This window comes from Serinus canaria, chromosome 12 (genome assembly GCF_022539315.1).
Source record: "Serinus canaria isolate serCan28SL12 chromosome 12, serCan2020, whole genome shotgun sequence".
Taxonomy (NCBI): Eukaryota; Metazoa; Chordata; class Aves; order Passeriformes; family Fringillidae; genus Serinus; species Serinus canaria.
In genome coordinates this window covers 15,017,935-15,039,187 of record NC_066326.1, presented here as the reverse complement: position 1 = coordinate 15,039,187, position 21,253 = coordinate 15,017,935, and the positions used below count along the sequence as shown (strand labels likewise).

At 41.6% G+C, this 21,253-nt stretch overlaps 1 protein-coding gene across 4 annotated transcripts; it reads left to right on the top strand.

The window, feature by feature from the left end:
- The first annotated feature begins 2,534 nt into the window (after nucleotides 1-2,534).
- Nucleotides 2,535-19,806, top strand: ITIH4 (inter-alpha-trypsin inhibitor heavy chain 4). Of its 4 annotated transcripts, XM_018914999.3 has the most exons (23): nucleotides 2,535-2,641; nucleotides 4,657-4,817; nucleotides 5,214-5,318; nucleotides 6,258-6,420; nucleotides 6,520-6,630; nucleotides 6,714-6,836; nucleotides 7,722-7,838; nucleotides 8,415-8,583; nucleotides 9,559-9,675; nucleotides 11,136-11,317; nucleotides 11,703-11,885; nucleotides 12,465-12,604; nucleotides 13,207-13,355; nucleotides 13,767-13,799; nucleotides 14,124-14,171; nucleotides 14,406-14,438; nucleotides 14,875-14,928; nucleotides 15,214-15,252; nucleotides 15,729-15,842; nucleotides 16,447-16,621; nucleotides 17,990-18,144; nucleotides 18,894-18,996; nucleotides 19,490-19,806. In XM_018914999.3, exons 1-23 carry the CDS (start codon nucleotides 2,567-2,569, stop codon nucleotides 19,542-19,544), a joined length of 2,604 nt encoding a protein of 867 aa, XP_018770544.3. In that variant the 5' UTR covers nucleotides 2,535-2,566; the 3' UTR covers nucleotides 19,545-19,806. The 4 variants fall into 4 exon arrangements, with proteins under 4 accessions (XP_018770544.3, XP_018770545.3, XP_018770546.3 ...); XM_018915000.3 differs by lacking the exon at nucleotides 14,124-14,171; XM_018915001.3 differs by lacking the exon at nucleotides 14,875-14,928.
- The last annotated feature ends 1,447 nt before the right edge of the window (nucleotides 19,807-21,253 follow it).

Here is a 21,253-nt window from a genome sequence, read left to right as displayed (position 1 = left end):
GGTGGCTCTCCCCTCAGGGCTTCCCCTCACGGCTCTCCGCTCAGAGTTTCCCCTCACAGTTTCCCGCTCATGGCTCTCCCCTCACAGTTCCCCTCACAGTTTCCCGCTCATGGCTCTCCCCTCACAGTTCCCGCTCACAGTTTCCCGCTCATGGCTTTCCCCTCACAGTTCTCCCCCACATCTCCCCCTCACACCTTTCCGGGCAGCAATGCCACGATTTCCCTTCATACAGCTCAGCTGTGAGGGCAGAGGCCCGGCTTTCAGAGTGCCCCAGCACCGAAGGAAGGATTTCAGCTCATTCCCCAGTAGCTTTTGCCTCCTGTCCCACTGGATGGAATGAGAAGTGGGGTGCCAGACCCAGCCGCCATGTCCTGCCTTACCATGGAGATGAGAACCCAACCAGTGTCTCTGTACAACACCAGCACACTCTGAGGGGAAGCTGGTTTTTTCCAATGCTGTTTGCTTCTTAATTTGCTGCATCAAACACCAAACCTGTTTTCTCCCAAACCCCAGAGTGTTTCCTCAGCTGGATATTTGTGCTAAAACACAGAGGAACCTCTGTGGGCGCCTGCCATGCTTCCCACATACTCTGAGTTTCTGCACTGTGTCTGGGGATGGTAAGTCAGATGCCACCTTTGTTAAAGAAACTACTTTTATTTTACACAGATTAGACATGATTAAGAGGTAAAAGTGAGGCCAAAGTTCTCTGTGCACCATGAAATGCATCATGTTTGGCTTTTGTGTCCCAAACACTGAGATAAAATGTGACAATGCCCACACAGATCCCAGAGAGGCTGTGGAGAGGAGCTCACTTATGGCAGCCGCAAACCCTTTGGCTTTAAGGGAAATGCTTCTTTAAAGATATTGCTGGTGCATTGCCTTGCCCTGCTTTTTTCACTTTAAAAGATTATTATTTGCAGCCCAGGCCCCACCTCCTCTCTTTAGTGGGCACAATTTCTCCGTGGAGCACAGGCTCTTCACAGGTATGTGCCTGTGGCAGAGCCTTTTCCCAAGATCCTTCCAGAGCATGAAAAAAGTCACAGTGGAAAAAAATTCCTTCCCTGATAATACTGGAGCTGCCTTTGCATTGGGTTTAACAAACCCTCCTTAATTAACCTGTGTTGAGAAGGTGGAAGGAGGTTGTTCAATAGTTATAGAAGTGGTGGCAAGGGACAAGTAGAGCAAAATGTTGTCACTTTCTTTCTTGCAGTACAAGGGCCTGACCTGCCGGTTTGCAGGCGGGGTAGCAGGACAGGGGGGTGCTGTATTTCAGACCCTGCTTTGGATATGCTGGTGCTGATTTAACAAAGCACAGAAACCTCTGTGTCCCACATGGATTCTACAGGGAAGCTAAGTAAGGTATGTGCCAGAGAAGTGGGATTTGGCAAACAGCTCTATTTCCAGGATGTTGTCATGTTCATTTACTTGTGCTGCTTCCAAGTGTGACAATAAGGACTGGGCATTGATTTTGGTCTTCCTGTCTTTTAATGTGGACCTCATCTAAAATATGTGAGGGGAAGAGCTGACATTGTAGCCTAAATCTGTGCAGCAAAAGCAGCTCTTTAACATCTGTGTGATCTTACACATGGGCATTAGAAAACTGATGACAGATCCACTTAATTAAAGCTTTGGCTCTTGCAGCTCTTAGGCCACTAAGTGTCTAATCCTGTGTATTTTAAGGGATTAGAGCATTACATGAGTTGTACAAGTTAATGGAATGTATTGCAGTTTAATTTTTTGTCTTTTAAAATATATATATTTACATGTCCTGCTATAAAGGATACTGTATTTGCAAGTAGTATAAACAGTCTGGCTGAGAGGAATAAAGTTTATTTTTTTTAAAGTTATTAAAGCACAAGGCTTGTAAGACCAGGCTGTGCTTAGCACATTCTTTGTAGTGAACTTGTAGATGTCTGGTAAGTAATAAATTATTGAGCTGTGCTTTAGCGTCTGTTTGCAACTCCGAGGCCACAAGAAGCTTGCTCTCCACGTGGAAACTTTGTAAAACAGGCATGAAGAAAACACAGATGCATATATTTCCATAGAATCTTTGTGTTAATTTATGACAATGAATGGCATTTCCTACCAAGGATCATGGCCAGTTGGGCAGGGAGGCACAAAGGTTGAAAAAGACACGAGCTGAAATATCTCATGTGAATGCTGCCTGTCCTGGCAATCTCCAAATCTCTGAAGTGCCTGTGATAATGTTAAGGATGTGCCCTTTCAAATTATTACTGTGGAATATGGTAGAGATTCCTGCAGCTTGTTGCACAGACCAAGTCATCTGCCCAAGGGATTTCATGTGACACAGTGAAATCTAATTTTAAAAAATATATATGGAAATGTCTTTATTCTATGTGTTATGAAACATTAAATTCTAATGTTTAAGAGCAAAGATCTGTTGGGAAAATAAGCATTAACCAAGTCCAAGTTTTACCTATGTTTAATGGGTAAATATTACATTTCTGTGTCTCTTCAAAGCCTACATGATATCCGCAAGTACATGTTACTCATTAACTAGATCAAGATAAATAGAGATTTCATTTGAAATTTTGTTTTTTCCAAAATGGAGCAGAGAACATTGCTTGCATTGATGGCCTTTTCCTCACTCATAGTATTAGCAGAAACTAATGATCAGAAGGTATTTGCTCTATTTTTATTATCAATATCTCATTTGCTCATTTGCTGATGTGGTTGTATCGTGGTAACTGGCCAGGTAGTGCAGGTAACTCCTCTGGTAACCACCTGCCCGGGAGACTTGGGTGGATTGTGTAGAGATTTTAGAGCTTTGGGTCCTTTTAAGGTCATTTTGGTTGTTCGTTTGGGCTGTTATAGTATAAATGTAATAGGAGGCACTTGCAGATGTGTTTGATGATTCTCTTCCTTTGGAATGGAAGATATAAAATTTGAGAGATCAGTAACTCTGCTTTGGCTACTGGATGAGGTTTGGATCTTGACACAGGACCAAACAAGCACTATGCAGTGCCAGGAGGTTTCTGAGAAGTGTTTAATAATAAATATAGAATGGAAAAGAGGGAAGTAGAAAGTTATTTGCACTGTCTGGAGTGCAAACTCTCTTTTGTACCATCACAGTGGTGACTGGTGGCATTGTAAAAACATTGATATTAGATCAGAATAGGAAGCTGTAAGTCAGAAGATTTCTCTGTCCATTGTGCCTATTCAGAAAAGATTGAGGTTGAACTGAAGTGCAGGCAGGGGTTTGTGGGCAGGGCCAGGCCTGGTGGCTGTTTCAGGGGCAGCCAAGAGCTCTGCAGGAAGCCATGGGTGGGGTGCATGGGCTCACAGTGCCTTTGCCTGTGGGTACATGCCTGGGGCTGGTCCTCTCTGCTTCTTTTACCTCTCTGCACAGCAAAGCTCCTCCCCATGCTGCATCCTGCCGACCCCTGGTTTGTGCTGGCCACAGCCTAAAATGCTGCTGGGGCTGGGTGAGTGCAGGAGATGCAGGTCCTCCTCCCTGCAGCATCCCTTGGGCATATGGCAGGGGAGTAGATTCTGCACTGGGTAAATTTTGCACAGGACAAGCTCCCCCTGTGTTGGAAGGATCCTCAGTGGGCAGCAATGGCCACCATGTACCTGCACTTCCCCAGTGAGCCACAGCTTGGGGCTTGGTGTTCCTTATGACAAAACCTCACTCTGAATGTGCCATGGGCAGGCTTGAGTATGGCATGGCAGCCAAGTTTTGAATTTCAGCCAGTGGCTTCTTCTCCTAATGGAGAAGAAGCCACTGGATACTATCAATCGGCAAGCAAAGTACAGGACATTGATTATCAAAATTGCTAAAGATCAATTAACCATTCAAAAGACTTGGAGGCTGGAAAGTAAAAATAGAAGTGCAATGATAGCTCTGTTGCTGAGCTTTTTTATTTTAATCAACTATTGGACTGTTGTGAGGCTGGTGATGCCCAGATCAGCCTTTCTTAGTGCCAGTGCTGGAACATGGGTAGGACCTTTAGAGAGACATCTCAAATGCAAAAGGAGGTGTCCATTTAGGCAGGTGCTCCAGGCAGTTCTCAGTCCAGCCACCCTCTGGGGTACTCCAGACAGCTCTAGAATGGTGTCCTCCTCCTTTGGCCATCAGGGGCCCTGGAAGAACCAGACCAGGAGAAACATGAGTGCTCAAAGGGCATCTCTGCTTGTGTAACCGGTGAGGGGTTGGAGGGCCATGCAAGGTTTCAAGCCTGCTAAATATCCTGTGGGACACAAGATACCAAGAAGCAAAACAGGAAGCAAAGTCAACAGCTGGGAGAGCAAATAAACAGTTGCACAAAAAAAAGGGACCTTCCCTGGGTCAGGCTTAAAGAGGCTTCTGATCTTCCTGAGGAAAATCTTGGGCAATGCACTGGGGTGATGCAGCAGCTGCTTCACTGTACCCCAAGGAGAGAAAAATGTTCAACAGAAGCTCCTGTGGTGCAGCAAAATGCAGATGTAGCTGCAGGTTTTGCATGGGACAGTGGCTATGGCTGCAGAGAAGAGAATAAGCAGACTGGTTCAGAACAATCCTCTCCCCAGTTCCAGCCAGGCTTTCTAATAGGTCATTTCTTCATCAGACTTTTCCAAGAGCATCATCCAGGTAAGGATGGTCTGGGACCAAAACCTGCATGTTTCTGTCTCAATCTGTTTATTTTTTTTTTCCAGCCTGCTGTTGAAATATACAGCCTCCAGGTGGACTGCAAGGTCACATCTCGATTTGCTCACACTGTCATCACCAGCAGAATTGTCAACCGAGCCAATGAGTCCCGAGAGGCCACCTTTGAAGTGGAGTTACCCAAGACAGCCTTCATCACCAACTTCTCCATGTAGGACCAGTCCTCACCTGTGGCATAAAGGAGGCAGCTCTGGGTGTGGGGGGGTTCATCTTTCTGCTCAAAGAGGGTCCTCTGCAGAAGTGCTCTGTGGGGCTAAGTAGTAAGCAGCCAAATAGAAAAGAGGTGCCCAGGGCCAGGCTGCCTGCTGCGTAGGGTGGGTGACAGATATGCTCAGTGGTGGTGCTTCTCCTGCTCCACCCTCCTCAAGCCTCTGCAAGGACAAGGACTGTGTTGTGGTGGTGGCTCCTGGCATCCTCCCAGGTGGGCAGGGATTTGGGAGCCGGTGTCCCTTGCTCATGCCCAGAGAGCCACAAAAAAGCTTCTGTTGAGTTTCTTTCCCCAGTGCATTCCTTCTATTATGAATTAATTTTCATGGAAACCAAACAGGTCCATCGATGGTGAAGTATATCCAGGAATAATAAAGGAGAAAGCTGCTGCTCAAAACAAGTATGACTCGGCAGTCTCACAAGGACAGAGCGCTGGCCTCGTCAAGTACGTGTCTGTTCTGAGTAAGGCAGCTCCATCATCCCTCCTTGGCTTCCTGTTTGGCTGGGGGCAGATTAAATCCTGGAGGTAGCCACATCCTAGTGGGGACAAATCAGTGAAAATCTGTCTTGGATTCTTGGTGGGAAGGACAGTGTATCTTTTTGTGTATATACATATTTATATATGTATTTTAAACATATATATAAATTCACATATATGTGATATATAGGTGGTCCTGCAATGGGCTCCAACTAGGAATCCCTGTTTAGCAAAGCCTTATGACTTGTTGTCATAGAGTCACTGAATCACAGATCATGAAATGCTCTTGAAAGGGATCTACAAGAATCACCAAGTCAAGCTCTTAACTGAATGGTCCATAGAGGGATGGAACCAACAGCCACGGTGTTACTAGCACCATGCTCTGACCAATTGAGCTAATCTCAGGGTCAAAGGTCCTAAAAGATCATTCAGTTCCCAGCCCCTTGCCATGGGCAGGGACACTTTTCAGGTTGCTCAGAGCTCCATCCAGGCTTGGTCACTGCCATTCAAGAGCAGCTTGCCATGCTGGGATGATGCTCAGTGCCGAGTCTGCCTCCTTGCAAGCACAGAGGACCATGGCACTTGAACAGATATCACAGTTTCACAATATATTTAATCTGTGCTTCACAGGTATTCACTCTGAGGCATGCAGGGGTTTCTGCTCCATTTCTCAGTTGCACCCATGACACGTTAATCTAATGTACAATATGTGATGTGTATAATGGCATCTGCAATGTAAAAAATCCTCTCTATGATGAAAAATGTTTACTGCTACTCTTTTTTTTTTTTATTATTTATCCCTTGTGGCCCCTTGGAGAGGCCACAATAAAAGTGTGCAAATTATTTTGCACACTTCACAAAGTGTGGTGGCTTTCCAGCCACCACAATCACAGTGCTTCCCCCCAGAATTACAGACAGAAAGCTGGAGCAGTTCCACGTGTCTGTCAGCATCGCAGCTGCCAGCAAAGTCACTTTTGAGCTGACCTATGAGGAGCTGCTGAAGCGGCAGCTGGGGAAGTATGAGCTGCTCATCAAGGTCCGGCCCAAGCAGCTCGTTAAGCACTTCCAGGTGAGCTGTCCTGGGGAGGGCTGGGCAGGGAGCAGTGCCCTGGGTTTTAGCACAGCCATGTTCCCTCTGAGACCCTGATGTTCACTTCTCTACTGCCAGATCGATGTGCACATCTTTGAGCCTCAGGGCATTCACTTCTTGGAGACAGACAGCACATTCATGACAAACGAGTTAACTGAGGCACTCACCAAAGAGCAGAATGAAACCAAGGTAAAGCAGCAGCTGCCAGAGGTTACTCCAGTGGCAGCTCTAAGTTATATTGCTTTAGATATTTCCTTCTGATTGCTTTGCAGGCTCATATTTTATTTAAGCCAACTCTAGACCAACAGAAGAAAAATTCTGACGAAACGCTCCTCAATGGTGATTTTGTTGTGCGTTATGATGTTAAGAGAGAAGCCACTGCAGGTGATATACAGGTAAAAAATATATGAATGAAAATGCTTTTAGATCACAGATAAATATGAATGTGAAGTGCAATCAGCAAAACAGCAACAATTGCTTTGAAACACCAAGAATGACAGGAAAAGCTCTTCCCATTAATCCAGGGTTAGCAAGAACTGAGGGTGGTACTTGGTAATCCCCAGAGACACCAGGTATATTGAAAAAAAAATCTCTCTGGAAAAAAAAAGTCTTTCAAATTTTATTTAATTGCCCAATCTATATTGGTATTTCATAGATGTCTTTTTATAGTCTTTTTTAATTATATTTTGTCTCCTCTAAAAGTGTATTTGTGGCTTCCTGTAAATGAAGTTTAGAGTAATGGGATTTATATAACTTAAAATGATGCTTGGTCTCTGTGTTTTTTGTGATAACTGAGGTAATAACTAAATACAGCAGGAACTTAACAAATATTTATGAACCTATACATATTCTGGGGAATAAAATAGAGTATTTTCCATATCATCTCATTAATGAAGTACACACGGGTTGCTAAAAGGTGGCAGCCACCTTTTAGCACACCCGTACTAAAAGGGTGTGCTAAGAGATGTACTCGTAGGTAATGATGAAGAGGTAATGTGATACACAGTGATATTATGCATATATCATACTTATGGCACTGAGATATCTAATATATATATATGTATGCATGCTGCTCTCTGGTAATTTTCTCTCTACAGACAATCTTACTTCCAGCTAAGAAATACATTTTACCTTCTTTAATTTAAGTTCTTTTATTTGGGCTTATCAAGAGAGCAGAATGCTGAGCATGCTCCCCACTTCTCGCTGTGCCAGCATGTTAAGATTTATTTTCTATTTCTTTAGATGTACTTTTATGGGTGATTTCACATTCTGTATTTCAGATTGTCAATGGGTACTTTGTCCATTACTTTGCACCCCGAGAAATGCCAGTGTTTCCCAAAAATGTCATCTTTGTTATTGACCGAAGTGGCTCCATGACAGGCAGAAAAATTGAGCAGGTAACTTCCCTCAAAGCGTGACCTCTGTTAGCAGCAGGCACACACCCCCCGGCCTTCTGAGGAAGTAACTGGGAATTTTTCATTGGAAGCACACACTGGTTTTGTACACAGCAAAAAGTGCAGACATGTAGAAGTGCTTGAAAATACATATGCTTAGATTGAAGTTATTAAGGAGTAGCTCTTGTCTGACACAACTATTTTCATGGGTATTAAATATTGAGGCAGGGAGAACTTTCTGTATTTTTACAGAACTTGTTCTTATATTTTTCTTTAGTGAAACTTAGAGAGTTAATTTATGTTATCTGTTTTATGTTTATTGATGACTGTGTATGTAGCTCTGTTTGAGAGCAGACAAGCCTCCTACAGCCCTCAGAGGTTGGATTTTGTGTCTGTAAGTTACGTGAATTGTCTATTTCTGATGGTCTCAACCTAAAACATACAATTAAGGTATAATAAAGGCATACAGCTGCATCTGGAACAGAGCTGTAGAGAACTCCCTTATTACACTGTAATTTCAATCCCAGTTCTGGCAAAGAAGTGGAAATAATCAAAAGCATTATTTTCTTCTTGGAATAGACAAGGGATGCCCTGTTGAAGATTTTGCAGGACCTCCGCCAAGAAGATCATTTCAGCTTTATCACCTTCAACCACAAAGTGGTGGAGTGGAAGAGCTCTTTGCTGCCAGCCACTGAGGAGAATGTGGCCAGTGCTGCAGCACTGGTGCAGACTCTCACTGCCAGGGGAGGTACATATGCTCGTAGCCACAAATATGCACCCAGTGGAATTAATTGCTTAGAAAATAATTATTTTTATTAGTTATATAGTGTCCAGAGCTACTACCAGTGCTTACAAAGCAGGTCAATTTTTAAGACTTATAAGTGATGAATGGGAAAGAAAGCCTGTGACTGGTCAGACTGGTGCATACATTATGAGATAGATATAGTTATATAGTATATAAGAGATGCTTACAGCACATCTATGAACCAAAGGCGCAAATTTTGTTTCCAATTTTTATCACAGAGACAATTAGAATATTCCTTGGTAGCACACTTTTTCTACAGAAAAATGGCAATTCACTCAACATTAGACAGCAATTTGCTGATTTGTTTTTCTATTTATATCAAGTGTCCCCTTGTAAAAAAAAAAAAAAACAAGACACATTCAAAGCTGTACTCCCTTGTAAGCCATGCCACATAAATAACACAGGCCGAACAGACATGACATTTCAGTTGCTGCACCAGTCAGTGTGCTTGGTGTTCTTATTTAGTTTTAAGCACATCTCAAGGGCTCTGTCTCCCTTTAATATTACACTGTCAATATGAAAAACGTTTCTTTACCCCAAGCACTAACACCAATAAAACCACCCATGCTCAGCTCTTTTCTCTGACTTCTTATAGAAGGCAGGGAAACTTTTCTTAAATATAGGTTAACAGATGACAGTATGTTTACTTAAGCACTTTTTAATGGCTCTAGACATGTTTGTATTTCCCATGACATACGTGTGGAAAATCCTCCCATGAGAATACTCCAGCACTGCTGCTGCAATATAACACCCAGTAATTAAGTCCAGTAGGCTAAGTCCCTAAATCCTCCTCTCTCAGAAGGATTACTTCCTGCAGAAAACTTTAAACAAGTCTGCAGGGCCTCTGCAGATGAAGGGCAGCAACCTCTGCAGATGATTCTCCTGTTGAGGTGAGCGATGCCTGCTCTCTCTTTGCAGGCACAGACATCAGTGGTGCCCTGCTGGCTGCCGTGGGCGTGCTGGACAAAGCTGAGGGGCTGCCAGAGCACAGTGTCTCCATGATTATTTTGCTGACAGATGGCCAGCCCACTTCTGGTGAGTGAATGCTATGCATGGTCCTCCCTCCTCTGGGGTGTTTTATCTGTTACACTTGCATCCCAATATTGATAGACCTAGCCTGTGTTTTAGAAGAGCTTTGGAATACACAGGCTGAGCTACTGCTGGATCTGGAGAGAGGGATTATGAGAGGGCTCTGTAGGGAGTGATGGCACAGCCTGCCTGCCCGTGACTGCACATCCTTTAGCTGGAAATTGTTTTGCTGCATACCGTTGGCTTCCCAGTTTATAAACTCAAGGGAATTGGAGATACTCCAGGCACAGCTGAAACAGAAAAGTAAAATACCTAGAGACAAAATACGGACATTGTGCAGATACTGTGTACAGTCCTATTTGAGAGATATTGCTTGTGGTTCTTCACCCTCTCTACCCCAAACTTAAGATATTTTCAAGGTGCTTCTTGTTCTTTATTCTTTGCTAAGTCTTAATTAGTGATCAGCTGTGACAGTCCAAACCAAAAGACTGAGATTGAAATATCAGGTAAAATAAGCCACTCCCAGAGCAGTGGCACAAACTCTCTTGTCTTGAATAGGGGTTTGTCTTAGTATTGTGTAGCACCAGCATCACTCCAAGGTCAGCAATAGAACTTTATCCATAATAAGATCATTCTACCTTTTAGATTGTGTGAGCCATTCTGCTTTGCAGTTTCTTGATTTTGTTTAGATTTTTAAATGAAATTCAGCTCACAGTGCTGCCTCCCCAGCCCAGCCACAGTGAGTCTCTGGTGCTCCCCACATCCAGCAGTTAGAAATCAGGCCAAGGTGGAGTGTCAGGCATTATTGCCTATTCTGCCTTCCTTAGAAAGCAGCTAAAAAGGAAAAATCTGAGCTGCTCCCATGGTATTGCTACTGGCAGTGACAGCTTCTGCTTGGAAATGCTGATGGAAAAGCTCTCACTACATGGCCATCAGCAGCTCTTCAAATGGAGTAAGGTGATGGTGTGAAAATCTTTTCCTCTGTCACACAAAGGGGCTGGGAGAGAAGCATGGCTGAGTTCATTGTCACTTTGTTGGAATTGCACCATTAACCAATCCATTCTTCTCTGAATTGACACACATAATTTTTATGGATAGTACTTGTCTTTTGAATGCCTGATGAAGTGTATCCATCCCTCATGTTGTTAACTTGTAGTGTGTGTCCCTTCTGTACTAAAAACCTCCTCTGGCCCTGTAATCCTATAAAATATTTAGCACTTAACCATGACAACATCAGTAGAACCGAATAAAAGTCATTAAGGGGGGAGAATCACATTCTGGCATTCCGCTTGCAGAGCTGTGCTTTCATTTCCAATTTGATTGCTAGCATTCTATCCCCTATCTTTTTATTATTTTATTCTGAATTATTTTTAAAAACTTCAGGCAGAATTTTCCATTAACCTGCTGCAGTCTTTTTGCACTTGAAAAGACCCAAACCCACAATAGTGGTTTTGTTTCATTTACAGGTGAGAGAAATGTGGAAGTAATTCAAGAAAATGTTCAGAAAGCAATCAATGGGAAATATGCTCTTTTCTGCCTTGGCTTTGGGTTTGATGTCAGTTATAAATTCCTGGAGAAAATGGCCCTGAGCAATGGGGGAATAGCACGACGTATCTATGAAAATGCTGATGCAGCCCTGCAGCTCCAGGTCAGGAGTAAGGAATGTGCCAGGAAAGCCATCCATCAAGTTTTAGCAGCAAAATCACAGATTTTCTGAGATGAAATGTTGGGGTTGAGTTTACCTGTTACTTTAGCCAAGGGAGGGAGGCAATTTTGGGGTATCTGAGGGTTTGTACTCTCCATGTTATCCATGACTGAAAATTTTCAAATCAGCCACACTCAGACAAACTGGGAAACTCACACATTTCTCTACTGTAAAAAGAGAAATTGTCCAGGGGAAGTGGACAATTTCTGAGTTTGCACTGCTAAAGAAAAGTCTTTTTAAGGAGGCTTGAGACATTCAACATGTTGCTTTGCACAATTTTGCTGTCATTTGTATGTGTTCTTTGTCTTATCTTACTGCTTTTCTTTAGGGCTTTTATCAAGAAGTGGCTACTCCAATATTAATGCAAATTGAAATGCAGTATCCAGAAAATTCCATTGAAGGATTAACCAAGAACAATTTCAAACTGTTTTTTGAAGGATCTGAAATTATAGTGTCTGGAAAGATTAGCAATGAGCTGGATCTTTTGCCAGTGGAAATTAAAGCTCAGTCAGTAAGTGTTCAGTTTACTAATTGTTACAAACATCTCTCCCTTCTGTCTTTTGTGGCACAATAGGAAACTTCAAGAAGTGTTTTTTGTTTAGTATATGTTTGTTACATTTGGGCTCTCAGCTGTTTTCCCATTGTTTGAGCTCTCAGATAATTTGTTAAAATTACCCTCTCTTGAATTTGCTACAAAAGAAAAACCTTGAAGAATATCCACAAAGAAGTAAACAGAAATTTTAATTCAATTTTGCTAATTCTTTAACAAAATTCAAATATTTTAGCCTTTTAAGCATTTTTAGGTTTCTATTGTTACAATGAAGTAGGAAATCTCAATTATTCATCTCAAAAATGCTGAAATAGAATTTAATTAACTCCTTTTTTCATCATTGTTTCAAGTGCAGAAATATAGATCTAAAATACATGCTTTTTAGATAGTTTGGGGATGCATTTTCCAATGGGAAAGAACAAAACTGAAGGACAGCTGGTACTGAAAGATATGAAGTCTCATGATGTGACTATAAATGAAGTTTATAGAGCTGAAGTTTATGGAGCTGTTCTCTTGATGGTCAGTTTTCTCCCACTTCAGCACACGAGTAACTTGACTCTTAAGGAGGAAGCAAATGTCAAAGAGAAGGAGCAAGTATTCCAAAATCAAAGATACATCTTTGGGAATTTCATAGAGAGACTGTGGGCTTACTTGACCATTCAGCAACTTCTGGAAAAAGTGTAAGAAGTTTTAATGCTTCACATAACAAACTTCTAACTTCTCAAAACACAAATTCTTTATTCAAAAATTATATGATCAGAAAATACAAAGAAACAGAAATATTTTTCTAGACATAAGATACTGGGAGAATACAACATTACTGTATGATGAATATGAAGTGCCTCTCATTTTATGGTAGCACTACAGCATTCAATTTCACATATATATGAACACATAATATAACACATTCTACATGAAATTACTATGAAATATATTTCAGTTGTATGGATTGTGTTGAGCTGTTCTTGCACATCCAGAAATATTCCTGTCGATAAGGAAATGGCAATAGTTAGGGAATAGAACAATATGGATGTCCATAAGATACTTCATAGACTATGTATCTATTGCTTTTATGTATTTAAACCATACATAGGCTTCAGTGTTGCAAAGAATGAAGCATTTCCATAATTTCAGGCACATGAACAGCTGAGTTATCCCCATAAGACTACTGACCCTTTAATAATAAGTATCTGTGGAGACACAGCTAATGCATAAAGGAATCTGAAGGTGATTTGTTCATAGTCTCTATGCATTTTTGCTACATCATTAACACAGACTTTAGTATTTCAGCCCAAGAAGAGGACCAGAAGGCCCTGGAGGCCCAAGCCTTGGATCTGTCCCTGCAGTACAGCTTTGTCACACCGCTCACTTCCATGGTGGTCACCAAACCCCAGCAGCAGGAGGAGCTGGCAAACAAACCCACTGAGGCTGGTAAAAACAGCCCCTCTGAAATGCTCTGCTCTTCTTGATTCATTGTTGTTTTCTTCCACTTAGGTTCATTTGATAGTGATATAACAAGGCAAATCAGAGGCAGGAGTTCAGGGATTGGCTTCTTTTCCAAATAAAACACACAGGATTTTTTTGAAAGGAGAAGTGATGAAACAGGCACTACAATTGAAAAGGAAAATGTTTTGTTTAAATAGTAACTAAAGGTAGTCTAATAGTTGTTACTCTAAATGCAGAGGGGAAAGTATGACCTCAGTCAGAGTTTTGCAATATACCCATCCTATAGCCCAAAAAACATCATCACCTGAAGCCCTTGTCCCAGTTTTCTGGTCCACATGGGTAAACTAATTCAGTGTTGACTGTATGACACTCATCTGTCCCTCTTCATCTTCACAGATAATGACAAGCCCAGCAATCTTCCAGCAGGAGGTAAATGTTTCCTTCTTTTCCAGTAGCATATTTTCATACTCTCTAATAAAAAAAAACCCGAAAAACCACGAAAGCAAACAAAAGAGTTAATGGTGGTTGTTCTGTAGAGGGAAGTATCAGAGATTTGAAAAAATGTGTGAAGTAAATTATAAGCAATGCCTGCCACAGTCTGTGCAGGTTTTAGGTGGAAAACAGGGACAAAGGGAGAAAATCTTCCATTCAGAAACTCTCAAAAGTCGAAATTTTCTATGCTCTTGAAGAAAAGTAGTTCTGCAAGTCAGTAGTGTTAATGATGCATTATGGTTCTTCCTACCATGTGTGAAGCATCTTCCAAAAGATTGCACTCAAGAATGCCTTGGGAGGATGATGCAGGTATGTTTTTCCTCCCTGGAAACTGCATTTATTTGAATAATAATTTTATAGGTGAAGAACTTTGGTTTTGCTGTAGTTCTTCACAGAAATGTATTGAGAGAATCACAGTACTGCCCTGTTTCTGGAAGCTGCCTCTTTCAAAGCGCTGCTGGGGAGTTCAATAGCAGAACCACTCCTCTAAGGGATGTAATGCAAACATGAGTAAAACACAGATACTCTTTTTTTTCTCTCCAGTTGCTGCTGGAGCGAGGGGTGGGCGACCTGGTGGTAAGTACTCCTCCTCTGTTTCTCCTCAGAATAATTCTATAAAGTTCATTTCATATGTAGGATCATATCAACCTTATTTTATATAAAGACATTTAGATTGGAGATGCCCACTTGATATATAATTTAGTTTTTATTATATGTATTTCAGTCCACAGATATCTTATAATGAGCTATAAACTTTTGAAAACAATCTTGGTCCCTTTTCAGTAATAAAAAAAAATGTACCTCCTGAAAATAAATATGAAAGAAATGGAAAAGTATGTATTAGTAAGCTGAAAGAAATGGATGTAAGAACAAAATAATTCACCAGTCCTGGGGTATCCAGAAAAGTCAGTGGACAGCAAGCAGGACAGATTCCCTCTTTCAAAGTGTGAGGAGGGAGGTGCAAGGCATAAACCCAAAGCAACAAAACATTGGGAAAACCCTTTTCTTTCAGATCGACTGCGCTCTGAGTTCCAAACTGGCATCAACAGGAGGATGTTTTCAACAGGTAGCTGCTCTCAGTGGGGTCAGAGGGACTGGGTGTGCTGCATTCAACACTGCCCAGTGACCCTTGAAAACACAGCTCTAAACCCTCCTACAGCTCCAGCTGAGCATAGGCCCATCCTTGTGCTCTTTTCCCCCATTGGGACAGCTTGTCTTAGGCACAGCTCTCTGCAGTTGTCAGTGAAGAGCTCTGTTAAAAAGGTTTCTGTACAGCATTTATCCTGGTTCATCAGCTGACTTACAGAAAAATGTTTCATTAAACTCTTCTTATTAATTTTGACTATTTCAGTTTCCAGGTTCAGAGATGCCATAAGAGCACAACCTACTGGTAAGTGACACACCTCCTATACCCATTTCAATTTCTAATGTAACTGTAATGTACACTTCTTCATGCAACAATGCTTTTTCTGACTGCATCAACCCTGTGAAAATCTTCTACCACTTCTTACAAACCTTGACTAGTTCTTTCCATTTAAGTAGAAAGTATCCCTGTATTCCATGAGAAGACCTCTCTGGCTCGAGGATATAAGAAATGCAGTAGAGCAAATCTTCAGCTTGAAGCCCCTTTTTAAGGGCTCCTTGTCCTTAGTAAACTCTATATTTAAAATCTGTTGGTTTCATTCATATCAAGGTGCCCTGTCTGGGTGTGCTTTTCAACAGTTATTACTTTGTTTTTAATCATTCTTTCCTTTAAAAGCTATAACTAGTGTTTTAGGTATAAATCTATAAATTATTTTTGCAGTACCTATCCAGCACAGAGGCTAGATTTTTTTTGTTGCTGATATTTTTATTGTTTCTTTTCAGCCAATGGAGATCCACAACTTCTCTTGCAATTACCCAGACAAAATGAAAGGATCTGCTTAAATATTGATAAAAGAGCACAAACCTCTGTCCACCTGCTGTCAGATCCAGAGCAAGGTGAATGAGCTGCGTTACCCCAATACCAAGATAAGGAGAGTCACTGGGTCTGTGAGTGAAGTTGGTGTTTTTGGGAATAACCCCCTCTCATGAAGAGCCATCTCACACTGACTAGATAGACTTTGGTAAATTCTGCCTTTCTGTTAGGCAGTATTAATGGTGCAACAGCTGGGGGCACTTCTCGCATACCTGACTGAGAATCCCCTTCTCCTCCTGGTGTCACATCCTCCTTGGTCCTTAGGGTTTTCTCCTACTGAGCCTTTGGGGCTTTGGAGGATGCAGAGACCTTGAACCTCATGGTCCCAGTGTGCCAACAGAAAGATTCATGCTCTGGATGCACAGGAGATGGTCCTGTCCTTGAGGAGCCATGGCCCTGCTCTGATTATGGAACAGAGACATCTCTGTGCAGGAGGTGGAAGCACAGGGTTAAACCATGGCTCTAGTGACCCCACCACAGACTTGGGGCATGTGGGGCTGCAAGCCAGAAATGCCCCACAAAACTAGATTTGAGACCCTGGAGTTGTTTCAGTAACAAAACTGGAGCAGGTTTATTAAGATCACTTGTATCTTAAGAGAAGAATCACCTGATAAATTTGTATTAAAGGACTCACTGTGACGGGGAAACTTGGAGATGGAGTAAATCACTTTGTGCAGTTTGATATTAACTATGTGAATCCCCCCGTGCAAATCCATGTCTACACTCATGCGATCCTTGTAAGCCACAATAACAAGAACAATTGGCTGTCATGGACAACATCAACCTCCTCCACCATCCAGGGGTAAGAAACATCTCCCTGTCTTTTCCTAAACTTGAAAATGTGTCAGATCTTTGTTGATTCAGGCCTCTAATTTCCCTTTTAACTGAAGTAAGTGCTTCCAAATATCCTTCTCCAGCGAGTATATCAGTGTGAGTAGCAGCAGGGTATCTTCATAATCCTGCATTTCAAATTTGGAGAAGAAAATAAGTTTAATTTTATTTCTCCATGCCCGGGTAAAGAGAACCAGAGCAACTGCACCATCAGCCTGCTGTTCATGTATTTATGTTCCAAAAGAAAGGATGCAGAGCAGCCTGGTGCCACCAGCAGCCACTTTGTGTTCCTCCAGGGCAGAACAAGCACTGTCAATGATGGCTTTGACATTTACTGTCCCTTTTATGCAGCTCTTGGCTCCACACAGGCTGGGATTTTCTTTCTCCTCCGTTTTAGCAATAACTCCCATCTGGGAAGCTGACATTTTTTTATGGGGATGCATAAAGTGTTGGAATAGCTGTCTGTAAGTAAATGTCCACTGTAGGAGAAGGGATACTTTAAAAGCAGACTTCATTTGTTGGAGTAATTAGAGCAGGATCCTTCAGTGCCACAAGGAAGAGCTTGAGTGGAGCTGCTTCCCCCAGCCTTTTTATATTGCTGGAACAAGTCTGCACAAAGATCCCCTGCTGGTCTGGGGCAGACAGGACATACATCGCTGCTCCCACACACACAGTTCTAGACAATAACAAGTCCTACAACAACTGCTTTCAATTATTCTTGCAATCCAAACAGGGCCAAGAGCTGGCTGGATTTATGTCCTAGTATAATTTGCCAAGCAGAATGATCCTCCTGCTTCAATCCAGCACCCGAGCCCTTGCATCAGCACTTTGGGGGTGGCTTCATTAATCCTGTCTGCAGGGAGCAAAATGACAGTGACATTTGTGTTCTCCAAGACCACCTGGGATCACAATAATATTAATGGGTCAGAAGAAAGGCAAGATCTGAAAAACATGTGAAATATCCAGAAAAAAAAAATTGACTTTTTCATTAAAAAAAGGTTGAATTATTTTATTAGTCTACCTTTTTTCTCATTAAAATAGTGAGAAATTTTTTTCCCCATCCAAGCATTTCTTGTCATTATGGATAATAAAGTGTATTCATCAGCAAAAAAATTGTCCCTTGGTATATTTGCAAGACCTGTTGTGCAGCACAGAGAGAAAAGATATTCTCCTCAATATTTTCTAGTTTAAAGATAACTACAAACAGATGAGGAAAAATGCAATTGCAAAGATATAAAAGGCAAAAATGAAATTATTTTGATTAATTAATGTCAGTTAGTTAAATACATATTCTTTCTTCACATTCTTCTTGGAAATAATTTCCCAATTTACTTCCTAGGCTGAAAGTGTCAGTTGAAAAGGAAAGGAGCGTTACAGCATCACTGCCTGATACGGTCACAGTAAAAATTTCCTTGGTCAGGTTTCCAGAAGATTTCCTTGGGCTCTATTTCTTGAACACCGACCGTTTTTCGGACAAAGTCACTGGAGTTCTGGGTGTGTATCAGCATGGATGTGTGAGCAAAGAATGCTCTTGGAACTCAGCTCCTGAAATGAGACTGTGGTCAGGGGTTTGGTTCAGGGAGTTCTTGAGAAACTTTGCATTAGATTTATTCCTTTTGGACTTTTAACTTCTACTGACCAGCAATTCCAAAAAGGACAGGTCTCACCCTGGAAACCTAACACACATAACAATGCTTTTCCACTCACCCTAAGCAGCTCATTTTGGCTTTAGAGGATGTTAAAATAAGACAGAAATAATAGTTGGGCTTAACCTCAACAGTGCTGTGGAATGACATGATTGATACAGAAAATCCATTTGATGTCAAAGAACAGACTATAAATAATGGACATAAAATTGTAAACAATCATGGTTAGGAAATGAAAGCCAGCTGCTCCCGAACATCTTGGCTCCAAAAATCCTGGTGGGACCTAAGTTGTAGTTGTTTTGGAAACTTTGCAAACAGGGAGGCTCCATATTCCAAAAACCACAAGGAAGGAATAATTGTGAAAAACCATCAGAGAAAGGCTGAGTCTTTCCATGGAGAGCATTAGGGATAAAAGGAGATCACAGATGAAACAGAGAAACTTTCTAATCTTACTAATGGAGTACCCAAACTTGATCTTTGGTTTGCTTTCTGAGATGAAGAGCTGAACTCCTAGTGTTACAGCTGCCATTTGGCTTAAACAAACAGCAGCACACAGCTGGTTTGTGTTTTTTAATAATTTCTGTGTCTGTTGCTTAGGTCAATTTTATTCAAAAGCACAATTTGGGAGTAACTCCAACAATGATCAGAGAGCTGTGGAAAGACTCCTGAGAGTGTCTGGATCTGAGCACAAAATTTCCAGGTACCAGATATGGAAGGAGGGGAGGGGGTGTGCTTTGAGATGTATTTTATCAGCAAATACCAGAGATCTAAAGAAATGAAACTGAGGGAATGTTTGTAAGAACACACCTCTTTGGTGTAAATAACTTGCATTTTACTTTTTTCCCAAAAGCTTGCATTTGTTGTTTAAGTGATGCTTCAGGGCTCAAGGCTGCTATTTCATTGGGGGGAAATAATTACACCCTGGGGGTACAGCTTACATTGTTTTCCTGGAAATGGGAGGGTGTTCCCTCAATAGGATTTACCACGAGGAAAGTTTTCTATCCTTCAACTGCTCTTAGCACACATCTGTGATGGGGAAAAAAATGCTGTGAGTGTGCAGGTTTTGGCAGTGCTGAGGTGCAGCTCTGCCCACCCAGGCCTCTGACTCCTGGTACCATCTGCATATCAGGGCAATTCTGACCCTGCCCCTTGATTGTGTTATCACATTTTCTCTTGTTTTGATTTCATTTCAGGCTTGAGTCAGCCAGTGAACCTGTTTCCTGCTGGTCCATAGATCTAACTCCCTAGAAAAAAAAAATCTTTGAAGAAAATTATGCAAATGAAGCTCTTCCAAGTATTTTTGGTACTTTCATCAAGAAAACCACACAGTTAAACCCTTACTGTTGCTCTATATATGTCTCACAAATATATTATCTTGAAATAATTATACTTTAAAGATATGACGGTCCTTGCTTGTTTGCTATTTGAAAATGGTTTCTAATCTGCAATGTGGTTTTTTTGTTGAAGATTTATGTGAATGAACTAAATAAAATTGACATTATCAGCCACAGTTTGATATGGACACATGGACTTAAGTTTCCAAAGAAAAATCAGTAGTGGCATCATCCGAGCCAACAAATGTGCCATGCAAACAGTAATAGATCTCTAAGACTTTATCCAGTTATAGGTGGTGGTGTTCTTGAACCATGCACTTTGTGAAAACACCATGAAGTTTGAGGCAGTATTAGTTTACCATGTCCCTCATTTTCTATTTTATTGCTGTATCAGGGCTCTCTTGGAGGTTGTGCTGTGAGACCATTCAAAACTCATGAAATCAGCCGTGAATGGGGTGATGCAAACCCACACCAGCTGTGCTCTGGTTCATTGCTGCAAGTCTCTGAGGCTCCCTTTAGAAAGCATCTGCAGAACAGCCATTGGCTGGTTGCAAAACCTCTGGTTGCAAAACACTGCATTTCAACCCCAAAAGTCAGCAGCTTTTTTTTGGCTTCATTTCATACATTTTGCAAATATTGGAAGATTTTTTACAAATAATGAACATCTAAAACCCAACCTGCTGTGCACGGAGGTAACACTGCAGAGTAAACACACACACACACAGAAGCCTCTGCCCATGAAAGCCAAGCTGTAGTTTCAGTCTTCTGCTTTTTGTAAGTTTTATTTCCAATATGATTTTGTTTTAGAATTTCAGTTCCTTTGTATCTTTGAACCCATAAATATGCCAGCCTTATAGGCAGTTTAACAGAATTTTCTATCATGCCAATAATATATAACTGGAAAAACCTTTTAATTTTAAAGCAATGTACTAAAAGTGAAACAATTTCTTGCCAAAGTCAATAAGCTAAAACAAACTGTGTAATTAGAAGCCTGTTTTTTGAAAGAACTGTGCAGACATGATGCCAAGATATATTTGTGTGAATTGCTTGTACTTTCAAGGTGCTGATTTTTCTGCACAAACTACATGACAAACCGTGGAATTTGGAAACTGGAAGTACCAGATTGCTCACTTCAGTGCATCAAAACCAGGCTTCCCAATCTGATTCCATTATAGATGAACTTGGGATCTGAATCACAAGCTGTTGATCCAGGGTTATATCAGCAGAGTTGCTGAAAATGAAATATTCCCTGCTTTCAGTTGCAGGGTGTCTGTGTGTCACCTCCTGCCAGCAGCAGGGATAGAAACAGCACTGAGCAGGAAGCAGTGGCTCATGACTGGGGCAGCTTTCACCTGGGACCCTCTGCTTTAAGTGAGGCTCAATCTGGCACAGGCCATGCTTGAGAGCTGTACTCAAACTGCAGTGCCTGAGCTTTCCCAGGCAGCTGCTGCCTTGCTAATGCAGTTCTCCCTTGCTGCAAAGAAGCTCTGGGCCAGGGAATCTATTAAGGTACAATAGAAACTCCTCACATCGTTCAAAGATTTTATCTGACTTTGAATAGACAAGTTGTGCTGACAGAGATTTCTGTGCTTTCTCCAGCAGCCCAAAGTTGCTGCTGTGCCT

Excerpts from the sequence above, each read along its gene's own strand:
- ITIH4 (XM_018914999.3), top strand. The coding sequence starts at position 2,567 with ATGGAGCAGAGAACATTGCTTGCATTGATGGCCTTTTCCTCACTCATA. Across the intron at positions 6,631-6,713 it reads AAGAGCAGAATGAAACCAAG|GCTCATATTTTATTTAAGCC; the intron begins GTAAAGCAGCAG and ends ATTGCTTTGCAG. Across the intron at positions 13,356-13,766 it reads AAACAAACCCACTGAGGCTG|ATAATGACAAGCCCAGCAAT; the intron begins GTAAAAACAGCC and ends TCATCTTCACAG.